This window comes from Heterodontus francisci, chromosome 3 (assembly GCF_036365525.1).
Source record: "Heterodontus francisci isolate sHetFra1 chromosome 3, sHetFra1.hap1, whole genome shotgun sequence".
NCBI classification, from domain to species: domain Eukaryota; kingdom Metazoa; phylum Chordata; class Chondrichthyes; order Heterodontiformes; family Heterodontidae; genus Heterodontus; species Heterodontus francisci.
In genome coordinates this window covers 44518164-44543887 of record NC_090373.1, presented here as the reverse complement: position 1 = coordinate 44543887, position 25724 = coordinate 44518164, and the positions used below count along the sequence as shown (strand labels likewise).

Sequence of the window (25724 nt, the reverse complement as noted above, 5' to 3'; positions counted from 1 at the left end):
TCTGATCAAATCACATCCTATGGGACTATGACAAAGGTAAACTTTCCCTCTGCGTCCTTCTCGATCTGTCTGCAGCCTTTGACATGGTTGACTACACCATCCTCCTCCAATGCCTCTCCACTGTTGTCCAGCTGGGAGGGACTGTTCTCACCAGGTTCCATTCTCATCTATCTAATTGCAGCCAAAGAATCACCTACAAATCTTCCTGCTCCTGCACCATTGCCTCTGGCATCCCCCAAGGTTCTATCCTTACCCCCCCTCCTATATTTGATCTAGATGCTGCTTCTTGGCAACATCATCCGAAAGTACAGCAGTAGTTTTCACGTGTTTGCTGATGAGACCCAGCTCTAACTCACCACCACTTCTCTCAACTCCTTCACTGTTGCTAAATTATCAGACTGCTTATCCAACATCCAGTACTGGATGAGCAGAAATTTCGTCCATATTGGGAAAACCTAAGCCACTGTTTTCGGTCCCCACTCCAAACTCCATTCCCTAGCTACCAATTCCATCCCTCTCCCTGGCAAATGTCTGAACTTGAAAAACATGGTGACCCCGCAATGAGCTTCCGACCTCAAAGTTGTGTCATCACTAAGATCGCCTATTTCCACCTCTCTGACATCGCCCAACTTCACCCCTGTCTCAGCTCATCTGCTGCTGAAACTCTCATTCATGCCTTCATTACCTCTAAACTTGACTATTCCAATGCACTCCTGGCTGGTCTCTCACATTCTACTCTCCATAAACTTGAAATCACCTAAAAAAACTCAGCTACCTGTGTCTTAACCCACACAAAGCGCAGTTCCCCCATCACCCCTGTGCTAGCTGACCTACACTAGCTCCCGGTCAAGCAACATCTTGATTTAAAAATTCTCATCCTTGTTTTCAAATCCCTCCAGCCCCAGAACCCTCCAAGATATCTATGCTCCTCTAATTCTGGCCTTGAGCATCTGATTTTAACCACCCCACCATTGGTGGCTGTGCCTTCAATTGCCTAGGCCCCAACCTCTTGAATACCTCTCTAAACCTCTCCCCCCTCTCCACTTTACTTTCCTCCTTTAAGAAACTCCTTAAAACCTACTTCTTTGACCAAGATTTTGGTCATCTGACCTAATAGACTGGATTTTAAGAGCCCGCCGCCAATCCCGATGGCGAGCTCAAAAAATGGCAGCCCGCATGCCGAAGTGCCGCTGCGATCTCCCACACGATGGCTCATTTAACTAGCTGGGGCGGCCTGCCTCCCCCCAAATCACATGGAGGGGGTGGGCTGTCCATCACCAGCAATGGAGTCAGGTGCCTGTACGCAAGCGCTGGTGCCATTTTTGAAACACAAAATTGAAAGTACACCCTTTCCCACCATCCCCTACTTATTTGCTTATGCTTATTTGACCCCATCCCCCTGCTAGCCTGCAGTACAAATCTTAGCTCCTCTCCCGCCACCCCACAAGTGTCATGCCTGCTTCCCCCAAACGAGGAACTGAAGGCGCGAGAGTGCCGGCTGCCACGCCAAAGATCACAGCAAGCCTGGGAGATTCAAGGTAAGTTGATTTAAATTTATTCATCTCGGTATTTGAAATATTTAAATCCAGGTCCCGTCACCCAGCAGCAGCGGGGGCGGGGGGGGGTGGGGGCCGCTGCCCGGGAGGATCAGGCCGGACCCTCCCGGAGTTAGCCATACTGGCAGGCCTCTGTCGGAAGAATTCCACCCCCACCCCACAGAGCCTGATGTCATGAGCCTGGTAACATCCAGCCCAATATGTCCTATTGTGACTCGGTGTTATACTTTGTTTTATAATGCTCCTGTGAAGCGCCTTGGGGCATTTCATTATGTTACAGGCTAGATAAATAGAAGATGTTGTCGGTTATTAGAATGCTGAACCATAAGGGGCCACCAAGGCAGAAATCAAGTCATTTAAAGGGATTGAATGTTTGAAAAAGAGAAACATTAGAAGCTGTGTCAATAGTAGGAAAATTACTACAGGTTAATTACTGATCAAGTAAACAAATACTTATAAACACCAGATTAGAAAGTCAAAATGGAACTGGTCATGTTTAATTTTTTTGAGAAAATAATGGAAAACACAGACAAGGGAAAATGCAGATAAAGGTCAAATGGACTTCTAGAAAGCATTTAATAAAATTCTGGATAAGTAAACCTGAGAAAATGGCAAAAATGTGGAAATGTAGTACAGAGACATGGCTAAAAGGCAGACAGCAAAGGACAGCAGTAAATAGATGTTTCTCAGGGCAATTTTATTCTATAAATAAATAATCTGAGTGTTGACAGTGCAGGATGGATATTAAAGATTTCATGATACAAAAAGGGAAGGAGCAGGAAGCTGCCAGGGATTGTGCAGAAAACTATCAAAACATGGACATGTTCAGAGAATAGGTAGATAATTGAAAGAGTTGGCAGTGAAAACAGCAAAGTAAATATTTTAGGAACAAGTTCAAGAATTGAAAAATTTGAAATGGCAAATTTCTCAACGTGGTGGAGGAATCATATGACCTACGTATGCAAATACACAGATCCTTAAAAATGAGTGGAGATATTCAAAAAAGTCATCAAGAAAGAAAATGGGAATTTGGAATTTACATTGCGATTGTATGAATACAAAAACAAAGATGACTGTATGAAATGGCTACAGCTTGTAGTTTTGTGTGCACTTCTGAGCTTCTTAATGCAAGAGAGATCTAACAGCCTTAGAAAAAGTCAATGCAAATTTACCAGCATACCAAGGAGGAGTCATCCATGTTATGAGGAGAGCCTGGAATTACGAGGGCTGTATCACTCAAGACTGAAGATTAAGGTATTCAATTTAATGGTCAAAATAAACACAGATTATTTCCATTGGTAGGTAAATTTAAGAAGAGCACATGATCACAACATAAACATTAGGGCCTAGAATTTCCATTTTTCACCTGAAATCAGCCAAACCAGTATAAAAGATTGGGGAACTTTAAGTTCCAGTTAAATCGAGCATATCTTGGGTTTCTGCGATCATTAACCCCGGTTTCAAAAACATTGCAGTGGAAGCCAGCCTGTCTACGAACCCAGTCTGAAATTATGAATACGGCGAGTTTCCACCGATTGCATCCATTCAAGAAGCCTCTTCAAATTAAGCCTTTTTTTCCAAGCATGAGCACACTAGTAGGCATTTTTAAAAAGTTTTTAACTATTAAAGGCCATGCACGGAGTGACAGCACAGGGCAAGGCCAAGGGTGAGGCACTAAAAAGGGTGGTCTGTGAGCTGCACTGCAAAAAAAATCACCAGTGACATCACAGCACAAGGTGGGGCAGCAGAGGCAAGTAAATTATTAATTTGGCCTATATATAACTTAAACTTGATTAATTAATAAGTTAAAACTAATAAAAGAAGCTAAGTTGATTAAATACATAAACTTTGATTAATTAAATAAATAAAACAAGGTTAGAAAGGGAAGGCACTGCAAATGGTGTGCTACAACGGAGCATGTTGGAGTTTGTGGAGATCATTGTGATTCCAGACAACGACATTTGCATTAAGTGTCTGTAACTCAAGGAACTTCAACTCAGAGTTGTGGAAATTTCAGGGCATCAGGGAGGGGAGAAAAAGTTACCTGGACACTTGGATCCAGGAGGCAGTCACACCTCTTCGGAAGGTAGTGGTACAGGTTTGGTTCATGGTCAGGGACAGAAGGATGCCACTGCCAGGTTCTTGCTGCCTTTGTGGATGAAGGAAAAGTCTGCAAGGTGGATGAGCAAACTGATCATGGCAGAGGAGGCCTTTCAAGTGGGGGTAGTGAAAAGGAATGTGAAAAAAAGTGGCAAGGGACAGTATAGGCAGAGGAATAGATACTGCTCCTTGTAGTCGCAACCAGGAGCTCCGAAGGTTGTGTTGCCCATCTGGTGCCAACATTAAGGAAATCACCTCACAACGGGAGGGGGACAGAGAGAATCAGTTGTCATGGTCCACAAAGAAATCAATGACACAGCTAGAGCTAAGAATGAGATTGAGAGAGTTTGTCAAGTTAGGGTTGAAATTAAAACACAGAACCCCACAAGTAATTTTTTTTTTATTCGTTCAGGGGCATCATTGGCTATGCCAGCATTTATTTCCCATCCCTAATTGCTCTTGAACTGAATAGCTTGCTGGGCCATTTCGGACGGCATTTAAGAGTCAACTACACTGCTGGAGGTCTGGAGTCACATATAGGCCAGACTAGGAAAGGACAGCAGATTTCCTAAAGGACATTAGTGAACCAGATGGGTTTTTACAACAATCGACAATGGTTTAATGGTCACCACTAGACTAGCTTTTTAATTCCAGATTTATTAATTGAATTCAAATTCCACTATCTGCCATGGTGGGATTCTAACCCATGTCCCCAAAGTCTGGGGCTCTGGGTTACTAGTCTAGTGACATTACCACTATGCCACCAGCCATCGACCCCCCCACCCCCCAAACTGCCCAAAGCTCAAATCATTGAATCTCTAGATCGTTACCTGAACCATGTGCAAATTAGCATAGGGCCAAACAGATTAGAAGGATATATGCATTGCTGAAGGAGTTATCTGTGAGGCAAGGGTTTCGATTCATGGGCCAACAGGCCCAGTAGTGGGAAAAGAGGGACTGTTCCGTTGGGACGGGCTTCACTTAAACTAGGCTGGGACCAGTATCCTGGAAAATTGAGTAGCTAGCCAACAGTGGCCAACACCGAATGCCAGGGCTCGTTTACCTCCCCATAACTCTTTGGAGACACAAGTGGCAATTTCTGGCCCCTTGAGTCTCCATTCCAGTAAATGCTCAGCCAAGGCCCTGTCCCTCTTAAGTACTTTGATGATATCTCCATAGCCATGGAAAGCTTCATCTGACTGATGTAGAATCCAGTCTCTGGCACTTCATGAGTGGATGAGGGAAAAGTCTGCAAGGTGGATAAACAATCTGATCATAGCACCGTGGTAGAGGAGGTCTTTCGAGTCAGGTAGTGAAAAGGAACGTGCTAGCTGCAAGGGACAGTACAGTCAGAGGAATAGATACTGCTCCTTGTCTTAGCAACCAGGAGCCCATCCGGCCAGAGAGGATCCCCTCTAATGGCACCAACTGCCCTTGCATCTATTTCTCCCATCAGCAGCAGGGCATCCCTTTCCCATCTCCGGCATCAAACACCAGGTTACCCTTACTGATTCCTTTCATTCCTTTCCTTAGCTTACAGACTTCCCTGCAATCTGTTGTGAACCCAGGGGTCGGGACCAGGAGAAGCCGTGTGATTGAGGATGAGGGAAATTTGTTGGGACAAATCTCTGGAATGGAGGAATAGACTGAATGTGGGTAATTTTGGGAGGCATATTCAGGGTGAAATATACAAGAGAATCTTTGAATTCTGGAGGAACTGCACATCCTAGAGGTATTGACATCAGTCCCATTGCACGAGTGGTTATTTGCTGACAAGCTGTTGGACAGATAGCAGTTGAGACTGGGGGAAGGGGGGCTTGGGGAAGGGGGGTGGGTGGGGGGGGGGCGGGGAGGTATGGAATTCTTTACCCCAGAGAGCTGCGGAAGCTCAAGGAGCATGTTCAAGACAGAAATCAATAGAATTTCTGAATACTAATGACATCAAGGGATATGGGGATAATGGGGAAAATTGGCGTAGAGGTAGATATCAGCCATGATCTGTTTGAATGGCACAGCAGGCTGAACAGCCTACTCCTGCTCCTATTTCCTATGATCCTAGGGCAGTAGATAGGCTTTAAACTCATGAAAGGGCAGTGGTGGCGGGGTGAGGTGGTGATGGGAAGGTTCAGGAAAGGCTAAATTCAAAAGTAGCAAGGGAAATGTCAAGGTTGTAGATCAAAGTACCAGTTTGGGTAAACATAAGCAGAGTGGATCAGGAAGGGTCATAGATCTTAGAAGTAAATGAGCATTAATGGCTAAGGTGACATCAGGGAAAAATAGAAAAAAGTTAAAGACACTGCATCTGAACATCGCAAAGCATTTGCAACAAATTAGATGAATTAATAGAACAGATAGGAAAAAAAAATGAGGTTTAATCTACTAGCGATTATGGAAACGAGGTTGCAGAGCGACCAGAGGGAACTAAATGTTCCACTTGATTTTTGATACTTGACTTTTAGAAGAGATAGGCAAAATGGAAAAGGAGAGGAGATAGCCCTAATAAAGGATGGAAGTAAGATAGTACACAGAAAGGATTTTAGCTCGGAAAATCAAGATATACAATTAATTTGGGTGGAGCTAAGAAACAACAAGGGGCAGAAAAGGCTTGTGGTGTAGCTTGCCATCACCCTCACAGTAGCTGCAGTGTCAGGCAGAGTGCAAGTTAGGAATTTAAAAGAAGTGTATGCAAGGGTAACACTGTAATCATGGGGGAATTTAATCTTCATATAGACTGGGCAAACTAAATTTGTAGTAACAGTATGGAGGACAAGTTCAAGGAATGCACTCAAGCTAGATTTCTAGATCAATATGTCAAGGAACCAATGAAAGTACAGGCTATTTTAGATCCAGTATTGTACAATGTCGTAAAAGAGCCTATGAAGAAGAGTGATCATCAAACAATTAATTTTATATTGAGTTTGACAGTGATTTAGTCAAATCTGAAAATAAAGTCTGAAACCTCAACAAAGCAAATTACGTTGGCATGAGTGCTGAGTTGGCTAAAATAGGATGGGAAACTAGAAATAAAAACTTTACAGGAAAAGTGAACCAACCGTGGCTAACAAGAGCAGTTAAAGATAGTATTAGATTAAAGCAAGAGGCCAATAATGTTGCCAAAGACAGCAGTATGAGGATTAAGATGATTTTAAAAATTCAGCAAAGGATGACCAAGACATTTATAGAGAAAATGGAATGAGTGCAAACTAGCAAGAGACATAAAAACAGACTTTAAAAACTTCTAAAGGTCTGTGAAAGGGAAGAGGTTAATGAAGATAATCGTGGATGCCTTAGGTGCAGGGACAGGAGAAATTATGATAGGGAATAAGCAATTAGCAAGGATATTAATACTTTGTATCTGTCTTCACAGTAGAAGACCCAAACAAATTCCAGAAATAGTGGGAAATAAAGGGTCTAATGAGGATGAGGAACTCAAAGAAGTATCAGCAAAGAAATCGTACTGGAGAAATTAATGGAATTAAAAATTGACAAATCCCCCGGACCTGTTGGCCTACATCCGAGGGTTTTAAAAGAGGTGGCTACAGAGAGAGTGAATGCATTGGTTTTTATCTTCCAGAATTCCCTAGATTCTCAGAACAATCCCCATGGATTGCAAGGTAGTAAACATAATCCCACTATTCAAGAAAGGATAGGGAAAGGAAACAGGGAACTATAAGCCAGTTAGCCTGACATTAGAAGCTGATAAATACTAGAATCTATTATTACAGACATGATAATGGGGCAGGCAGAAAATCATAATATATGAGTGGGCCGAGTCAAAACCGATTTAGAAAAGGGAAATTATGTTTGACAAATCTATTAATGGTTTTTTGAGGTTGCAACTAGCTGCGTAGATCAGGGGGAAACCAGTGATAAGGTGCCATACAAGAGGTTATTATACAAAATTAGGGCTCATGCGATTGGGGATAATATATTAGCATGGATTAAGGATTGGTTAATGAACAGATAACAAAAAAGAGTAGGAATAAGTGGGTCATTTTTGTGTTGGCAGGCTGTAACTAGTGGGATACCACAAGGATCAGTGCTTGGGTTCAGCTATTTACAATCTCCAACAATAATTTAGATGAGGGGACCACATGCAATTTATCAAGGTTTGCTGACAATACAAAGTTAGGTGGGAAAATAAGCTATGAGAAGGATGCAAGAGGCTGCAAAGGGATATAAACAGGTTAAAGTGAGAGGAAAAGAAGAACATGGCAGATGGAATATAATGTAGAGTAGTGGGAAGTTATCCAGTTGGGTGGGAAAAATAGAAAAACAGAAAAAAAATTTTAATGGCGAGAGACTGGGAAATGTTGGTATTCAGAGGGACCTGGATTTCATTTACACGGATCACAGAATGTTAACATGCAGGTACAGCAACTTGGAAAGCAAATGGTATGTTAACTTTTGTTACAAAAGGGTCGGAGTGTAAGAGTAAGAAGTGTTGCTGCAATTGCATTGGGCCTTAGTGAGACCACACCTGGAGTACTATGCACAGTTTCACTGAAGGAAGGATATATTTGCCTTAGAGGGAGTGCAACAAATGTTTGATAGATTTATTAATGGGATGAGGGGATTGTCCGATGAGGACAGACTGAGTAGATTAGGCTTATATTCCCTAGAGTTTAGAAGGATGAGAGGTGACCTCATGAAAACACAAAACTCCTAAGGGGTTTGACAGGGTAGATGCTGGGAGATGTTGTCTTTAATTGCGGAGTCTAGAAGTAGGAATCTCAGTCTCAAAATAAGGGGTCAGCCAAATAGGACTGAGATGAAGAGTTTAGAGGGGATGTGCGAGGCAAGTTCTTTACACAGAGGGTGGTGAGTGCCTAGAACTTGCTGCTAGGGGAGGTGGTGGAAGCAGATACGATAGCGACATTTAAGAGACATGTTGACAAATACATGAATAGGAAGGGAATAAAGGAATATGGGCCCCGGAAGTGCAGAAGGTTTTAGTTTAGGCAGGCATCAAGATCAGCGCAGGCTTGGAGGGCCGAATGGCCTGTTCCTGTGCTGTACTGTTCTTTGTTCAAGAGGTTTTGGATCTTTGGAATTGTCTACCCCAGAGAGGTTCAGTTCTTGAGTATATTCAAGACAGAGACCGACAGCCTTTTGGATACTAAGGGAATCAAGGGATATGGGGATACTGCAGGAAGGTGCAATTGAGGTAGAAGATTAGCCATGATCTTGTTGAATGGTTGAACAGGCTCAAAGGGCCTACACCTGCTCCTATTTTTTGCTACAATCTTTTCTGATTATAACTGTACCAAGTTACTACCCTTAAATACAATGAATTTTTTTTAATACAAGGAAAAAAGTAAACAATTACCTTCTCTTATACTGGCCAATTGTACTAGTTCACGTTAGTGATTATGCAAATGAGTTTGGGCAGAAAAATTGAATGATAATTTTACTCTGGAAAACCAGTGCAATTTCAACAACCTCTATTTATATAGCGTGTTTAATATAATAAATGTCCCAAGGCAGTTCACGGGAGCATTATAAAACAAAAATGTAACACCGAATCACATAAGGATATATTAGGTCAGATGACCAAAAGCTGAGCCAAAGAGGGAGGTTTTAAGAAGTATCTTAAAGGAAGAAAATGAGGTAGGGAAGCTGAGATGTAGGGAGGAAATTCCAAAGTGTAAGGCTTAGGCAGCTGCAGGCAAGGCCACCAACAGTGGCATGCTTAAAATCGGGGATACTGAAGAGGTCAGAATTGGAGCAACACAGATATCTTGAAGGGTTGTGGGGCTGGAGGAGCTTACAGAGGATGGTGATGCCATGGAGGGATTTGAAAACAATGATGAGAATTTTAAAATCAAAGCATTGCTTGATCAGGAGCCAATGTAGGTCAGCAGCACAGCAGTGCAATTGGAACAGAAGCCAGGTACAGCACAAAAGGCTCTTGTCCACTACTTATACACACACCAACATAGCATTTCAGTCTTCTACATTAGCCATTCCTGTGGCTCAGAGAAGTGAAAATGCCAATTTACTGCTTATAATAGAGCCGATATTGTCAAAGCTAGTTTCTCTTATACACCCTACAACCAATGGAGAGTGTTATTCGCTACTTTGGGCTATACTTGAACCAAATCCAAGAGATAAAAGGAGAGCGCACTGTGCTGTTTTTTTTTAAATCAATGCAATCTCACCTTCTTTCCGAGCATATGCCTGGCTTGCTGCAATCACTTGTGGATTATCTGGATTGTAACGGGTTCCTTCTGGGAAAATCACAAGATATGCCTCAAAAGGAAAAAGAAAAAAATGTTATAATTTGTTCATTTTAAGTGACTCTCTTATGCTGGTCCCACTAATATCTTAAAAGCATATTGCAAGCAACTACGGTTGATCAGTTAGCTTTTTAAACCTCATAACTGAAATGGTTCTGTACAAATAAACCACATCCACTGACTCCCCATCATCAACTCTACTAGTTACATGCTCAAAGAATTCTAGTAGATTTGTCAAGCATGATTTCCCTTTCGTAAATCCATGCTGACTCGGTCCGATTCTACCACTGTTCTCCAAATACTCTGCTATAAAATCTTTGACAATGGACTCGAGAATTTTCCCCACTACCGACGTCAGGCTGACTGGTCTATAATTCCCTAATTTCTCTCTACCTCGCTTTTTAAATAGTGGGGTTACATTAGCTACCCTCCAGTCTGTAGGAACTGTTACAGAGTCTATAGAATCTTGAAAGATGACCACCAATGCACCCACTATTTTTAGGTACTCTGGGATGCATACCATCAGGCCTGGGGGATTTATTTGCCTTCAATCCAATCAATTTCCCCAACACTATTTCTCTACTAATACTGATTTCTTTCAGTTCCTCTCTCTCACTAAACCCTGTGTTCCCCAACATTTCTGGTATGATATTTGTGTCCTCCTTTGTGAAGACAGAACCAAAGTATGCATTTAGTTGGTCAGCCATTTCTTTATTCCTCATAATAAATTCCCCTGTTTCTGACTGTAAGGGACCTACATTTGTTTTCACCAATCTTTTTCTCTTCACATAAGTATAGAAACTTTTATAGTCAGTTTTTATGTTCCCCACAAGCTTGTTCTCGTACTCTATTTTCACCTTCTTAAATCAATCCCTTGGTCCTTCTTTGCTGGATTCTAAACTGCTCCCAATCCTCAGGTCTGTTGTTTATCCTGGCAAATTTATATGCCTCTTCCTTGGATCTAATGCTATCTCTAATTTCCCTTGCAAGCCATGGTTTGGCTACCTTTCCTGTTTTACTTTTGCGCCAGATAGGGATAAACAATCGTTGCAGTTCATCCATGCGCTCTTTAAATGTTTGCCATTGCCTATCCACCGTCATCCCTTTAAATAACGTTTCCCAATCCATCATGGCCAACTCGCGCCTCATACCTTCGTAGTTTCCTTTACTAAGATTCAGGACCCTAGACTCAGAATGAACTATGTCATTCTCCAGCTTGATGAAAAATTCTATCATATTATGGTTGCTTGCCCCCAAGGGGTCTCGCACCACTCAATTGTCAATTATTCCTCTCTCATTACACAATACCCAGTCTAGGATGGCCTGTTCTCTAGTTGGTTCCTCAAAGTATTGGCCCAGAAAACCATCCCGTATACACTCCAAGAATTCCTCCTCTATGGTATTGTGACTAATTTGATTTGCCCAATCTATATGCAGATTAAAATCACCCATAATTACAGATGTTCCTTTATCGCATGCATCTCTAATTTCCTGTTTAATGCCATTCCCAACATCACCACTACAGTTTGGGGGTCTATATACAACCCCCACTAACATTTTTTGCCCGTTAGTGTTTCTCAGCTCTACCCATACAGATTCCACATCGTCAAAGCTAATATCTTTCCTCACTATTGCGTTAATTTCCTCTTTAACCAGCAATGCAACTGTTTTGCTTTTTGTCTGTCCTTCCTAAATACTGAATATCCTTGTATGTTCATTTCCCATTCCTGGTCACCTTGCAGCCATGTCTCCATAATCCCGACGAGATCATACCCGTTTACATCTATTTACGTGATTAATTCATCCACTTTATTGCGAACACTCCGCACGTTAAGGCACAAAGCCTTAAGGCTGGTCTTTTTAACATTACTTGTCCTCTTTCCAATATTTTTCACTGTGTCCCTGTTTGATTCTGGCCCTTGATTTCTCTGCCTATCACTTTTCTTATTCCCCTTACTGTCTTTTGTTCTGGTCTTTGATCCCCCCTCCTCTGACTCCTTACAAAGGTTCCCATCCCCCTGAACAGTTCCTACAGATTGGAGGGTCGCTAATGTAACCCCACTATTTAAAAAGGGAGGTAGAGAGAAAGCAGGGAAGTATAGACCAGTAGGCCTGCCGTCGCTAGTGGGGAAAATTCTAGAGTCCATTATCAAAGATTTTATAGCAGAGCATTTAGAGAACAGTGGTAGAATCGGACAGAGTCAGTGTAGATTTATGAAAGGGAAATCATGCTCGACAAATCTACTAGAATTCTTCAAGGATATAACTAGTAGAGTTAATGAGGGGGAGCCAGTGGATGTGGTTTATTTGGACCTTCAGAAGGCTTTCGACAAAGTCCCACATAAGAGATTAGCATGTAAAATTAAAGCGCATGGGATTGGGGGTAGTGTATTGAGATGGATAGAAAATTGGTTGGCGGACAGGAAACAAAGAGTTGGGGTAAATGGGTCTTTTTCCGAATGGTAGGCAGTGACTAATGGGGTACCGCAGGGATCAGTGCTAGGACCCCAGCTAATCACAATATACATTAATGATTTAGATGAGGGAACTAAATGTAATATCTCCAAATTTGCAGATGACACAAAACTGGGTGGGAGGGTGAGTTGTGAGGAGAATGCAGAGAGGCTTCAGGGTGATTTGGACAAGTTGATTGAGTGAGCTAATGCATGGCAGATGCAGTATAATGTGGATAAATGTGAGGTTATCCACTTTGGTAGCAAAAACAGGAGGGCAGATTATCTGAACGGCTATAAACTGAGAGAGGGGAATATGCAGCGAGACCTGGATGTTCTCGTACATCAGTCGCTGAAGGTAAGCATGCAGGTGCAACAGGCGGTAACAAAGGCAAATGGTATGTTGGTCTCCATAGTAAGAGGATTCGAGTACAGAAGCAGAGATGTCTTGCTGCAATTGCACAGGGCCTTGGTGAGGCCACACCTGGAATAGTGTGTGCAGTTTTGGTCTCCTTGTCCGAGGAAGGAAGTTCTTGCTATTGAGGGAGTACAGTGAAGGTTTACCAGACTGATTCCTGGGATGATGGGACTGACGTATGAGGAGAGATTGAGTCAGTTAGGATTATATTTGCTGGAGTTCAGAAGAGTGAGGGGGGAGCTCATAGAAACCTATAAAATTCTAACAAGACTTGACAAGGTAGATGCAGGAAGGATGTTCCCAATGGTGAGGGAGTCCAGAACCAGGGGTCATAGTCTAAGGATACGGGGTAAACCTTTCAGGACTGAGATGAGGAGAAATTTCTTCACCTCGAAAGTGGTGAGCCTGTGGAATTCGCTACCACAGAAAGCAGTTGAGGCCAAAACATTGTATGTTTTCAAAAAGCAGTTAGATATAGCTCTTGGGTCTAAAGGGATCAAAAGGGTATGGGGCGAAAGCCAGAACAGGCTACTGAGTTGGATGATCAGCCATGATCATAATGAATGGCGGAGCAGGCTCGAAGGGCCGAATGGCCTACTCCTGCTCCTATTTTCTATGAAGCAAGACTTTGCGATAAAGGCTTACATACCATTAGCCTTCCTAATTGCTTGCTGCACCTGCATGCTAGCTTTCAGTGACGAGGACACCCAGGTCCGTTTGTACATCTACATTTCCCAATCTCTTACCATTTAAGGAATACTCTGCACATCTGTTCCTCCTACCAAAGCGCAGAACCCCACATTCAGGTTCGCACCACTGGTTATAATTAAGGTAATTAAGGAAATGTAGCACAGCTCCAATTCCTGAACAGAAGGCAAACTAATCTTCCAGACTTCAAGCACCATTACTGAGCAGCTCAACTTCAGGACAATACCACCTGAATAAAGCCTCACTACATACACCACCCGTCACAACTTCTTTGATAGCACTTTCTAAATCACAACCTCGACTGCCTAGAAGAACAAGGACAGCAGGCATATGGTAACACCAATACCTGCAAGCTCCCCTCCAAGTCACACACCATCCTCAACTGGAAATATATTATTCTTTCATGGTCACTGGGTCAAAATCCTGAAACACCCTACATAACAGCACTCTGCGTGTACCTACACCACAGACTGCAGCAGTTCAAGAAGGCAACTCACTGCCACTTTCTCAAAGGCCATTAAAGGTGGGGAATAAATGCTGTTCTTGCCAGTGATGCCTACATCCCATGATTTTTGTTAAAAAGTCCCCAAAAAGAGTAGCAGGGGCCTGGAAACATATGTACCTCCAATCTGGGGAATTGGGAGGGGCGCGAGGAGCGGGCAGGAAGGGCACGAGAGGGCGGGCGTGCAGAAGAGAGCAAGGGGGAGAGGGTGGGCGTGCGGAGGAGCGCAGGCGGGTGGAAAGGGGAGCAAGGGCAGGAGAAAGAGAGCAGCATGAGAGAGAGAGAGACAGAAAGAGGGAGGAGTGAGAGTGGAGAGGCCTGTGCTGTATTGAAGAGGTCAATGACCTCGCATTTATGATTGCGATTCCAACAGCTTCAGGTCTCCCCATGTGAAGAACATCCAGGAAGAACACACTGCTCAGTCGCTAATATATCATGTTCTTCCAGCAGTTCGCAGACAAATTTCAGATCACTTAACATACCTATATTTTGTTCCCTGCAGATCTAATACTTCCACCTAAATTCCAACATGCTCCATAAAATGCAATGTTAGAACTGATTCTTTACCAAGCAAAGATATCCCACTGGCAAATCATGACCCTCTGCTAAATAGTGTTCATTAGATAAGGTGGGAAACTTAAGCAATCGCGCAGCATGTGTTGAGTTGTCCACTCCCAGCAGAGGATTGGAACATAGTATGAGTTCTAATGAAAGATACACAAAAACTTGTATTTCCATTTTGCAAATGTTAGAATACACAGGAGTCAGAAGCCTTTGGTTTTATTTCTAAGATAGCATGCATGTTGCACATGGAGCTGAGAAAACACCAAGAGGTGTGGGCCACCGTTCTCCAGGCCTGCCTCCCACCTACACCAGGTTGAAACAGCCTGTTGACTGATTAGATTTGACTCAGTGCCCATAAACCACCGCTGCAACACAATATGCAATAAAAAACTCTCACCACGCCCTCTCCCTTCAGCTAGCCATCAACTTCCCAGACTGCTGCCAAACCTTTGCACCGCAATGTTATGTGTTGTGCATCAATGATCCTGACTGGACGGTTAACCATTACGTCACCTGTAATATTGCACACACTCTATGAAAACATAGCTTGAGTGTGCATGCACATGTTCCTTACACGAAACAAGAAAGAAAAGTTGTGGGGAGGGGGGGAACAATTTTGATGCAACTAGAAAATCTCAGAAGCAGGTTTTAAACATAACTTGTGGAAGAGAAGCTTTGTAGAACACGATACCAATTCAAATTCGGCATTCCCATCTTTAAAGACAGCCATGGGAAAAAATCATCTGGCAGCAACAACGATGCTTCAAATAGACTATCAAGAGACTTTCTGTTTTATCCATTTTATAAATAACACTTATGCTAAACTTATTTCAATAAAAGGGAAGGCTCATTATATAATGACAATCAGAATGCCAGTCCATGTAGCTTTTTCAGCAGCAATGTAGTAATTAAACTTCAATAGAGTAATGACGTTGCTGTGCATTAGTGCTCTGCATTTAAACATAGTATACAATACTTATTTCCAGATGAACCCTGCAGATTAACTTCCAGTAAATTTCGTGATTATGTCTCAATTTTTTATTCTTCAATGAGGTTCAACTATGTGGGACATTCTTATTGACAACGGTCATGACACCTTTTGAGGAAAAAGTGAAAACAAAACACACACACATATGGGAGCAATTATCAAACTTTACCCTTATGGTTTGGAACTTCATTTGAACCCTTCCTGAGCTTCCAGCCTGATAATTACTCTTGGATATACGTGTTATTAAAAATCATAACCCCAAAATTGCTGGCAAAATAATAGTGAGGCTAATAGCATGCACTATTATTTGTGTGCAAATGCCACAGCATTTTCAGGTAAGGACACTGAAATCGAGAAGTTGTTTGGCAAAAAACAGCATCCTGCTTACTGGCTCCCCATTCAGATGCATTTCCTGTGAAGCTCCTGTAATTGCACAACAGATACAAAGTAAACTTGCCACAGAAAGTTAAGTCAAGTCATTTCAAGTCGAAGTACCCTTTTAACGAGGTGGTTAGTGTAAATTGCTGGCAGTCAACTCCCTGGCACTGAAAAGATCAGGAAGTAATAATTGTGGGGGACTTTAATCTTCATATCAAATTGGCAAAGGTAGTCTGGAAGATTAATTTGTAGCATTACGGACAGATGGGAGGTGGTGTGTTTGACTTCCACTTTTCACCTCTTAACTGACCGTAGATAGTGTTTAAAAAAAAAAAAATTGTGTTTTAGTCCCCAAGTCTTTTAAGGGTCAAATAAATAGACAGATAAACGACAGGTTTTCTCATAGGTCAAAAAAGATAAATATTTATTTTATGCAATAACTGAAAAATGTCCGCGCCCTCACCCATACATGTGCCCGTATGCACGTGTGCATGCGCACACACACACAAAAAGATAGAGTCAAGTGGTAGCATGCAGTTAGGAGTCCAATTGTGGTAAAACATCTCATTGCTTTAAGAAAACCTTTAGAAGCTTTTTGGAAGGAAATCTTTCAACAGTGCAGGCCTGAAAGTTCTTTGCCTTGAAAAGGAAGAAGTGTCACAGGCTCCTTGTGGTTTAGCCTTAATCCGAAGGCGACGGTGGAAATCTTGGCCCACTTTCGCAGGTGGGGGAGTTCCAAAGTCACGTTGCGATTTCTCTGCTGCAGTAGTAAAAACTTGTAGTCAGCAGGGGGCCTGCTAAGCTGGAACTGTGTCACAGTTGTTCCCACTGGAAAAGACCTTTTCTGGCTGCTCTCCTGTTCTGCCTTTGCCTCTCTCACTCCCTCCAGAGACATGCCCTGTAAGGTAGAAACTGGTCAGGTTGGAGTGCCAGTCAAGAGACTAAGGGCTCGCTCCCCTGGAGTGATTCATGCAACGTGTTTCAGGATATGGGAACCATTGTTACCTGATGGCACCTGAATATGGTTCATTCTGATAAATAGATGTTACTTCACACCTAATATTTTGGCCTTGGCTCCGGAGTCAGTCAGTCTGCAAAAGACTTTGTTAGTTCCATTCCTGCAGATATGAGTTGTTAGCATGGAATGGGCTGTTTTCCATTCAAATTTTTTTCCCCAAACTAGTTCAGACATAGATAATATATTTAATTTGCAACTGACAAATGTGTTTATTGACAGTACAGGAGGGATCATGTAACCTCTATTCCATTTTGTCGGTGGCACAAATGTGTCCATTTTCTTTTAGTTCAGTTCAACATTGACTTTTATTTCATAATTCCTCCAGTTCATTTCATATTTCATCACTGTTCCCTTCGTTAGTGTGTTCGTAGAATGCTTTTGTGACAGTTTCCTGGAACCATACATTGTGTAACCAACTAGGGATAAAGCTATTTTAGATCTAGTATTGTGCAAAGAGGCAGGTTTAATTAGCAATCTCATAGTAAAAGATCCTCTGGGAAAAAGTGATCATAACACAATTGAATTCCATATTAAGTTTGAAAGCAACATACTCCAGTCCCAAACAAGAATCTTGAACTTAAACAAAGCCAATTATATAGGTATGAGACTGGCCTGGCTAAGGCTGATTGGTTAATAGACTAAAAGGTATGGTGGTAAATAAATAATGGGAAATATTTAAAGAAACAATTCAAAATGTTCAACAAAAATACATTCCATTAAAAAACAAAAACTCAGCAAGAAAGATCCATCATGGCTTACAAGGAAGTTAAGGATAGTATTATATTAAAATAAGAGGCTTTTAATGTTATAAAGAATAGTAAGCCTGAGGATTGGGAGGGTTTTAGAAACCAGCAAAGGGAGACCAAGAAGTTGATAAAATCAGGAAAAAAAATGAGAATAAACTAGCCAGGTATATAAACATATTGTAAGAGCTTTTGCAAGTATATAAAAAGGGGAGTAGCTTAGAGACAGAGACAGGAGAAATCATGGGGAATGAGGAAATGGCAAATATTTTGAACAAATATTTTGTGTCTGCCTTCACAATGGAATCCACCAATTACACACCAGAAATAGAGTGTAACAAAAGGAGTTAATAAGAGTGAGGAACTTAAGGTAATTAATATCAAAGAAAAAGTATTCGAGAAACCTAAGGGACTAAAAGTAGACAAATCTCCAGGTCCTGATGCCCATATCCTAGAGTTCTAAAAGAGGTAGCTGCAGAGATAGTGGATGCATTCCTTATGATTTTCCAACATTCTCTAGATTCTAGAACAGTCCCAGGAGTCTGAAAGTTAGCAAATGTAACACCGCTATTCAAGAAAGCAGGGAATGATAAAACTGGAAAATACAAGCCAGTTAGCCTGACATCAATTGCCAGGAAAATGCTGGAATCTATTATTGAGGAAGTTTTAACAATGCACTAAGAAAATCATAGCATGATCAGACAAAGTCAACATGGTTTTACGAAAGGGAAATTGTGTTTGACAAATTTATTAGAGTTTTTAAGAGCCACATAAAAGTTTAATACGCAAAATAAAGGTGCATAGAGTTGGGGGATGATACATTAGCATGGAAAGAGGATTGGTTAATGGACAGGAAGCAGACAGTAGGGATAAATGGGGCATTTTCAAGTTGGTAGGCTGTAACTTGTGAAATGCTGCAAGGATCAGCGCTGGGGCCTCAGCAATTTACAATCTATATTCATGACTTAGATACATTGCTCTCAGTCTCCATCGAAGTTTGCTGACAATACAAAGCTAGGTGGGAATGTAAGCTGTGAGGAAGACACAAAGAGGCTGCAAAGAGATGTAGACAGGTTACGTGAGTGAGCAACAAGGTGGCAGATGGAGTATAACGTGAGAAAGTGTAAGGTTATTCACTTTGATGGCAAGAACAGAAAAGCAGAATTTTTTTTTTAAAAAGGCGTGAAATTTCTAAATGTTTACATTCAGAGAGAGTTGGATGTACTTGTACAAGGAACACAAAAATTTAGCATGCAGGTACAGCAAGCAATTAGGAAGGCAATGGCCTTTATTGCAAGGAGTACAAGAATAAAGAAGTCTTGCTACAATAGTAGAGGGTTTTGGTGAGACCACACTTGGAGTACTATGTGCAGTTTTGGTCTCCATATTTAAGGACCGATTTACTTGTCTTGGAGGTGGTGTAAGAAGGCTCATTAGATAAATTCCTGCGATGAGAGAGTTTTCCTATCATGAGAGGCTGAATAAGTTGGGCCTATACTCGCGAGTTGAGAATGAGAGATGATCTCATTGAAACATAGAAAATCCTAAAGAGTTTTGAAAGGGTAGACAGAGGTCATTTCCCCTGGCTGGGGAATCTAGAACACGTGGGCACACTCTCAGGATAGGCAGTCGATGATTTAGGACTGAGATGAAGAGAAACTGCTTCGCTCAAGGGGTTGTGAATCTTTGGAATTCTCTACTCTAGCGGGTTGTGGATGCTCCATCGTTGAGTACATTTAAGGCTGATATAGACAGGTTTTTGGTCTCTCAGGGAATCAAGGGATATGGGGATCAGATGAAAAAGTGAAGCTGAGGCAGAAGATCAGCCATGATAGTAATGCATGGTGGATCAGGCTCGAGTTGCTGTGTGGTCTACTCCTGCTTCGATTTCTTATTTATCTTAAATTAACTATTACAAGTGTGGAGTCTCATTCTTTCAGATTTAAATTGCTGTTGGATATTTAAAAGTTGGTTAAGGAGATATACAGTTGCTTGCTCTGTTCACTCAGAACCCAAAGGCCTTGTAGAGGGCATCGAACCGTTTCCATCTCACACTTCCACCAACTTACAGCAGTATACATTGTAGGGATTAAACAGTCCAAGGGCAAATCCAACTAATGGGCAATGTTCAATGATCAGTTGCAGCAATCTTTGAAAATAACAGTGATTGACACAATTTAGTCCCTGGCTGCTATGCTCTTGGCCAAACTAAGTTCAAAACCTTGCTTTGTAAAGGTCACATATTGTTCTGTAGTTTTCACTTAAAATATCACAATTAAAATAACCACCCAAACTCAAGAGCTACAAGGTTTAAAACTGATTTACTTAACAGATGGAAATCCTGCTTCTTCAGTAATGCCAGATAGAATATATTAGCAAATTCACAAGGTGCAACAAAGCTACAATACTGCAAAACTGGATTTGTTGTTTCTCGGCCAAGTCTGAATGATTACTACTAGACCTGATCATAAATTTTCACTTCTAGCTTTGAAAACACAGGCACTTGCAAAGCAGACAAACATTATATCGCAGGCTTCCAGGCCCATCCTAACAGAGAAGGGGACAGAGAAAGGAGGAGGGATGAATACATTTCTATTAAGGAGGTGCTAAAACTTCAGATACTGTACAGATGAATAAAGCAGACCAAAGAACTCCAAAGACGAGCAAGAGAACCAAAACTTTAAACGACGTTCACTACTTAAAAACTCCATTAAAAAAATCTAAATGTGGATAAATTTCCATTTAAAACAATTTCTGTTAATGTACCCAACAATATTTTTTAAATTTCAGTGTCAACTTGGATTTTCTAGCACATAGCACCAAGCCAAATACACTGGGCTGAAATTTGCTGAAAAAATAAGTGTGCAACCAAATTTTATTAATGTACAAGTCAGTCAGCCACTTGCAGCGAGGGAGATCTGTGACTTGTGAATCCTCTTTCCCAAAAATGGCATCTCGCCTTTAACCTTCCTGTGAGATTCATGAAGTTGCTGCTTTTTGTAAAATGGCCCATATGTACACGTAGGAATAGGATTTGGTTTAATCCCATATGATTACGTTTTTTGCTTTCTTTTCACTTATAGTTCATTGGCTTGTACTATAGCTAGAAATAATAAAATGGTTAAGTCGTTCATTCTCAGAATTCTTCAGGGCATAGAGGACATTTAGGAAGATAAGCCTTTGTTGGCAAGGAGAGATCTGTTGTTAGCAAGGAATGATAAGGGTTCAATGTTCTCCCAGATAAGAGGGTAGACTACACCAAAAACAAACAAGAAAATGATCAACAGATCAGTTAGGAAACTGAAAAACAACTCCTTTTAATAAGATGACTGTGCATGATTGGAGCCCTATAAAGATCTTGAGCTTTCCTTTCCATTACAATTTGTAGAGACACAGAAGTATCAACGAAGGTTACATTCTCTATCCAGAGTGAAAGTGGGTAATATTTTTTATGTTTCCGTGTGACTGTTACGATCCTGTAGTTTTTCTTCTTTTCCAGGAAGGATGCGGTATGCCTTTAAGGCTGTAAAAGGATCAGTTTTGCTTTAAGAACAAGCAAGCTTCAGAAATTTCCAAGATGATGCATTTTTGTTGCCGTTGGATACAACCATACGGAGAGGGAAACAACCAGCTTCAAAGAGTGCATCCTGGTTACCCGGCAACAGCCATTCAGAGACTGAGGATCAAGATATACAATGTTGCAATTAACTTCTAAACTGGTTTTTTAGTTGAAACAGTCTGTTCTAACACAGGGACAGCTGGACCAGCATGAACGGAACAGAGATCTCTGATAATTTAAACAGAAGGAAGCTAAATTTTAGACTGATCACTTTTTCACGCCTCAAAACAATTCTAACGCCAAATTGATTCATTGAAAAATGTCTGCAAACTGTTCATTGCTCAATTCACCACTGGAAGAAGAGCATTACTTCAACTAGAACTAGATTACTGACTGTCCTACTGTTGAAGAACCGTTTTTCCCTCATCGGACCTTGTGAGGAATTCAAGCAACCTTGGACTGTTCCACATTAGAAGATTCCACTTCGGCAGGAGCGAAAATCTGCAAGGGCACTAATTTTTTCCTATTTTAAATGTTGTTTATATCTTAGGAGTGCTTAAGAATTTAGTTTTTCTAATTAAACAGTTAATCTGTTGATCTAAAGACACCTGGTTTGGTTAGCCTAATTCAGAGATTAATAGATGGTCAATTTGGCTGTGGTTTTCTTTAATTTGGAAAGTTTAACGTGATATGTTAGGTGATCTGTGGAGTGGCGGGACCGATTTGACTGTGCGTTGCTCCCACCACAATCAGAATTATATATTTTGGCTGGGGGCTTTGTCTTGAGCGGTTGGTCATAACACTGTCAAAACTTGGATGAACTCAACAAAGCTTTGCATCCAAAAATTGGTGTTGAGTCATAATTAACAGTGTAAGTATCTTTTTAACAACATGGTAATTGATAATGACGACCAAGAAACCTCTCTGGCCCAGAGTGTGAACAATTTAATGTATGGAGTCTCATTATTGCAGGCAATGTTGCAGCTTTTAAAAATGCCAAATTTTAACTTTTACTCTAATTCACCCTCCTTACTCTGTTTATATATCAATGCTTCACTCTTACTGGCTAAGGTGATACCCTGTTGGTCCTGTCGCTCAATGTCCCAGATGTTCTCTTATCAACTCACACTTCCAGCAAGTATAATGAAAAAAAAACTTTGAGCTCAAGGGTGCAGGAAAAAGTCTAACTAACCGGACGTGCCATGAGATGCCCTGCTCCAGCAAATTTTGGTCATGGAAAATTTAGCAAATTATCAAGAAACTATCATATTCCTGTTTAACAGTGTTTTCATACTATTATAAAATAGCTCGGTAATTTCTCCTCAAAGGCTCCACGAATGTTGTAATCGCCCATCGAGAAATAAAAATCTTAACTTTATACTGATTGGTTAAGAGACAGTAAAACAGCCACACCTTAGATCAAACTGAATCCATTAGCGTGTAGCGTTTCATAATCATGAAGCATGATTTCCAACACAAATAATATTGGACAAATATCTTTCTTTTCATTACTTTAGCATTTCATAGGCATGGGAGGAATAATAATTCCATTCAGAACATAAGTAATAGGAGCAGGAGGAGGCTATTCGGCCCCTCAAGCCTGCCCCGACATTCAATAAGATCATGGCTGATCTGTCCCAGACCTCAACTTCTCTTTCGTGCCGGTTCCTCATAGCCCTCAACTCTGATATTTCAAAAATCTATCTACCTCCTCTTTAAATACTTTGTGACCTAGCCTCCACAAATCTCTGGGGTAGAGAATTCCAGGCATTCACTACCCTCAGAAGAATTTCCTTCGCATCTCAGTTTTAAATGAGTGTCTCTTTATTCTGTAACTATGTCCCCTAGTTTGAGATTCCTCCACTAGTAGAAACATCTTCTCAACATCTACCTGTCAAGCCCCCTCAGAATCTTGTACGTTTCAGTAAGATCACCCCTCATTCTTCTAAACTCTAATGAATAAATGCCTAACCTGTTTATCCGTTCTTGATAAGTCAATCCCTTCATCCCAGGAATCAGCCTAGTGAATCTCTTTTGAACTGCCTCCAATGCCAGTAGATCATTTCTTAAATACAGTACTCCAGGTGCGGCCTCACCAACACCCTCTACAGTTGTAGCAAGACTTCCCTATTTTTAAACTCCAACCCCCTAGCAATAAAGGCCAAAATTCCATTTGCCTTCTTAATTACTTACTGCACCTGCATGCTAACTTTTTGTGTTTCATGCACAAGAACACCCAGATCCCTCTGTGCTGCACTTTTTTTGAAGTCTGCCTTTTGATTCTTCCTACCAAAGTGCATGACCTCACACTTTCCTACATTAAACTCTATCTGCCAAGTTTTTGCCCATTCACTAAACCTATTTCTCCCCTTGCAGGTCCCTTATATCCTCATCACAACATGCCCTCCCACCTATTTTTGTATCGTCAGCAAATTTGGATATATTACACTCTGCCCCTCCTCCAAATCATTAATAAAGATAGTAAATAATTGAGACTCTAGGACTGATCCTTGTGGCGCTCCACTAGTTACATCTTTCCAACCTGAAAAAGACCAATTAACCCCAAGTCTGTCTTCTGTGAGTTAACCAATCCTCAATCCATGCTAATACATTACCCCCAATACCGTGAGCTCCTATCTTGTGCAATAATCTTTTATGTGGCACCTTATCGAATACCTGCTGGAAATCCAAAAAGAGTACATCTACCAGTTCCCCTTTATCAACCCTGCTTATTGTATCCTCAAAGAACTCTAGCAAACTTGTCAAACATGATTTTCCTTTCACAAAGCCATGTTGACTCTGTTTGATTGCGTTAAGCTTTTCTAAATGTCCTATTTCTTCCTTAATAATGGACTCTAGCATTCTTCCAACGTTAGGCTGACTGGCCTATAGTTTCCTGCTTTTTGTCTCCCTCCCTTCTTGAACAGGGGCGTCATATGAGCAGTTTTCCAATCCACTGGGACCCTCCCATAATCCAGTGAGTTCTGGAATATTTCGACCAATGCTTCCACCATCTCTGCAGCCACTTCCTTTAAAACCTTTGGATGCAGGCCATCAAGTCCTGGCGACTTGTCTGCCTTTAGTACCATTAGTTTGTCAAATACTTTGTCCCTCGTGATAGGACTGTTACAAGAGTTTTCCTCCCATTAGCTCCTTGCTTATCTGATATCCAGAGGATGTTTATAGTGTCCTCCTTCATGAAGACCGATGCAAAATATTGGTTTCAATTATCAGCCATTTCCCTGTTCCCCGTTATCAATGCTCCAGTCGCATCCTCCAAGGGTCCTACGCTCCCTTTAGCTACTCTTTCTTTTTACATACCTGTAGAAGCTCTTGCAGTTTGTTTTTATATTTCTTGTCAATTTACTTTCATAATCAATTTTCTCCCTTATTAGCTTTTTAATAATCCGTTGCTGGTTCCTAATAAATTCCCAATCCTCTGACCTACCACCAGTTTTCGCTGCTTTGTATGCCTTGGATTTTGATTGGATACTCTCCTTGACCGCCTTTGTTAACCATTGATGGTTCATCCATCTCGAGTCCTTTTTTTTTGGCTGAGATAAATGTTTGCTGAACGTTATGAAATATCTGCTTAAATGTCTGCCACTGCTCATCCACTGACCTTCCCCTTAGTCTATTTTCCCAGCCCGCTTTAGACAACTCTTTCTTCAGACCTCTGTAAATGCCCTTGTTTAAATTGAGGACACTGGTTTGAAATCTGAATTGATCTACAGGCCTCCGAATCTTGGGCAGAACTTCAAGCCTGCACCCATCTGAAAGTGATAAGTTCCTGTTGGTGTTGCTACAAAGTTATCAGACTTTGCAGCCTTTACAGACAGTACTGTTTCTTTCACCAAAAAAATTCTTAACTGTGCAATGAAATGTTACAAATTACAACCACGCAGAAAATAGGTTTAAAATATATATTTTGGAAGGTCCAAACTAAAATGGTTCCGAGAACAGGTCATATTCCAACTGTGCACCCACATAAAAATAACTAAAAAGCTCCTTAAACCAACAACAGCCAACAGAGTGTTACTTACAAAAACAAAAAAATAAAATTTAACTTTAAGCAGTATTTATCTTTCGTTGCCACCAACATGTAACCACCAAAATGTAACCACTACTGAAGTACTTACTGGGGTGCCCACTTTTATCTGTTGTTGCAGTTTATCAGCCATTGCTTCTTCATTGAATTTGGCACTTCGCTTGACATATATTCCCCCATGCTAAAATATAAACAAAATACATTATAAATGACATGTTATTGCAACATTCATTGGGCATCATAATTGAATTTTTAAAAATACAACACAACAAGCTACAGAGCTGATTGATGGCTGACATTAAGAGTATAAAGTGACACCTGTCCAGGCATAAGCTTTACTAATTCAACTCTTGTCAGCATTGGACAATCCAATTTCTCTAATTCATAGTACTCTACATAATCTCAGAAGTGCACAAGCAGCATTAGAAATGGCATACATTTCACCAGTTC

General features: G+C 41.2%; 1 protein-coding gene across 3 annotated transcripts in view; it reads right to left on the bottom strand.

Annotated features, from left to right (window-relative positions):
• The window catches only part of agpat5 (1-acylglycerol-3-phosphate O-acyltransferase 5 (lysophosphatidic acid acyltransferase, epsilon)), a 179093-nt gene that overhangs the window by 95620 nt on the left and 57749 nt on the right, over nt 1-25724 (bottom strand). For all 3 annotated transcript variants that reach the window (XM_068021532.1, XM_068021541.1, XM_068021552.1), the window contains exons 4-5: nt 25366-25455; nt 9818-9908 (exon numbers count right to left, since the gene is read on the bottom strand). In XM_068021532.1, the coding sequence (XP_067877633.1) occupies nt 9818-9908; nt 25366-25455 (181 nt within the window). The remainder of the gene's footprint in view (nt 1-9817; nt 9909-25365; nt 25456-25724) is intronic.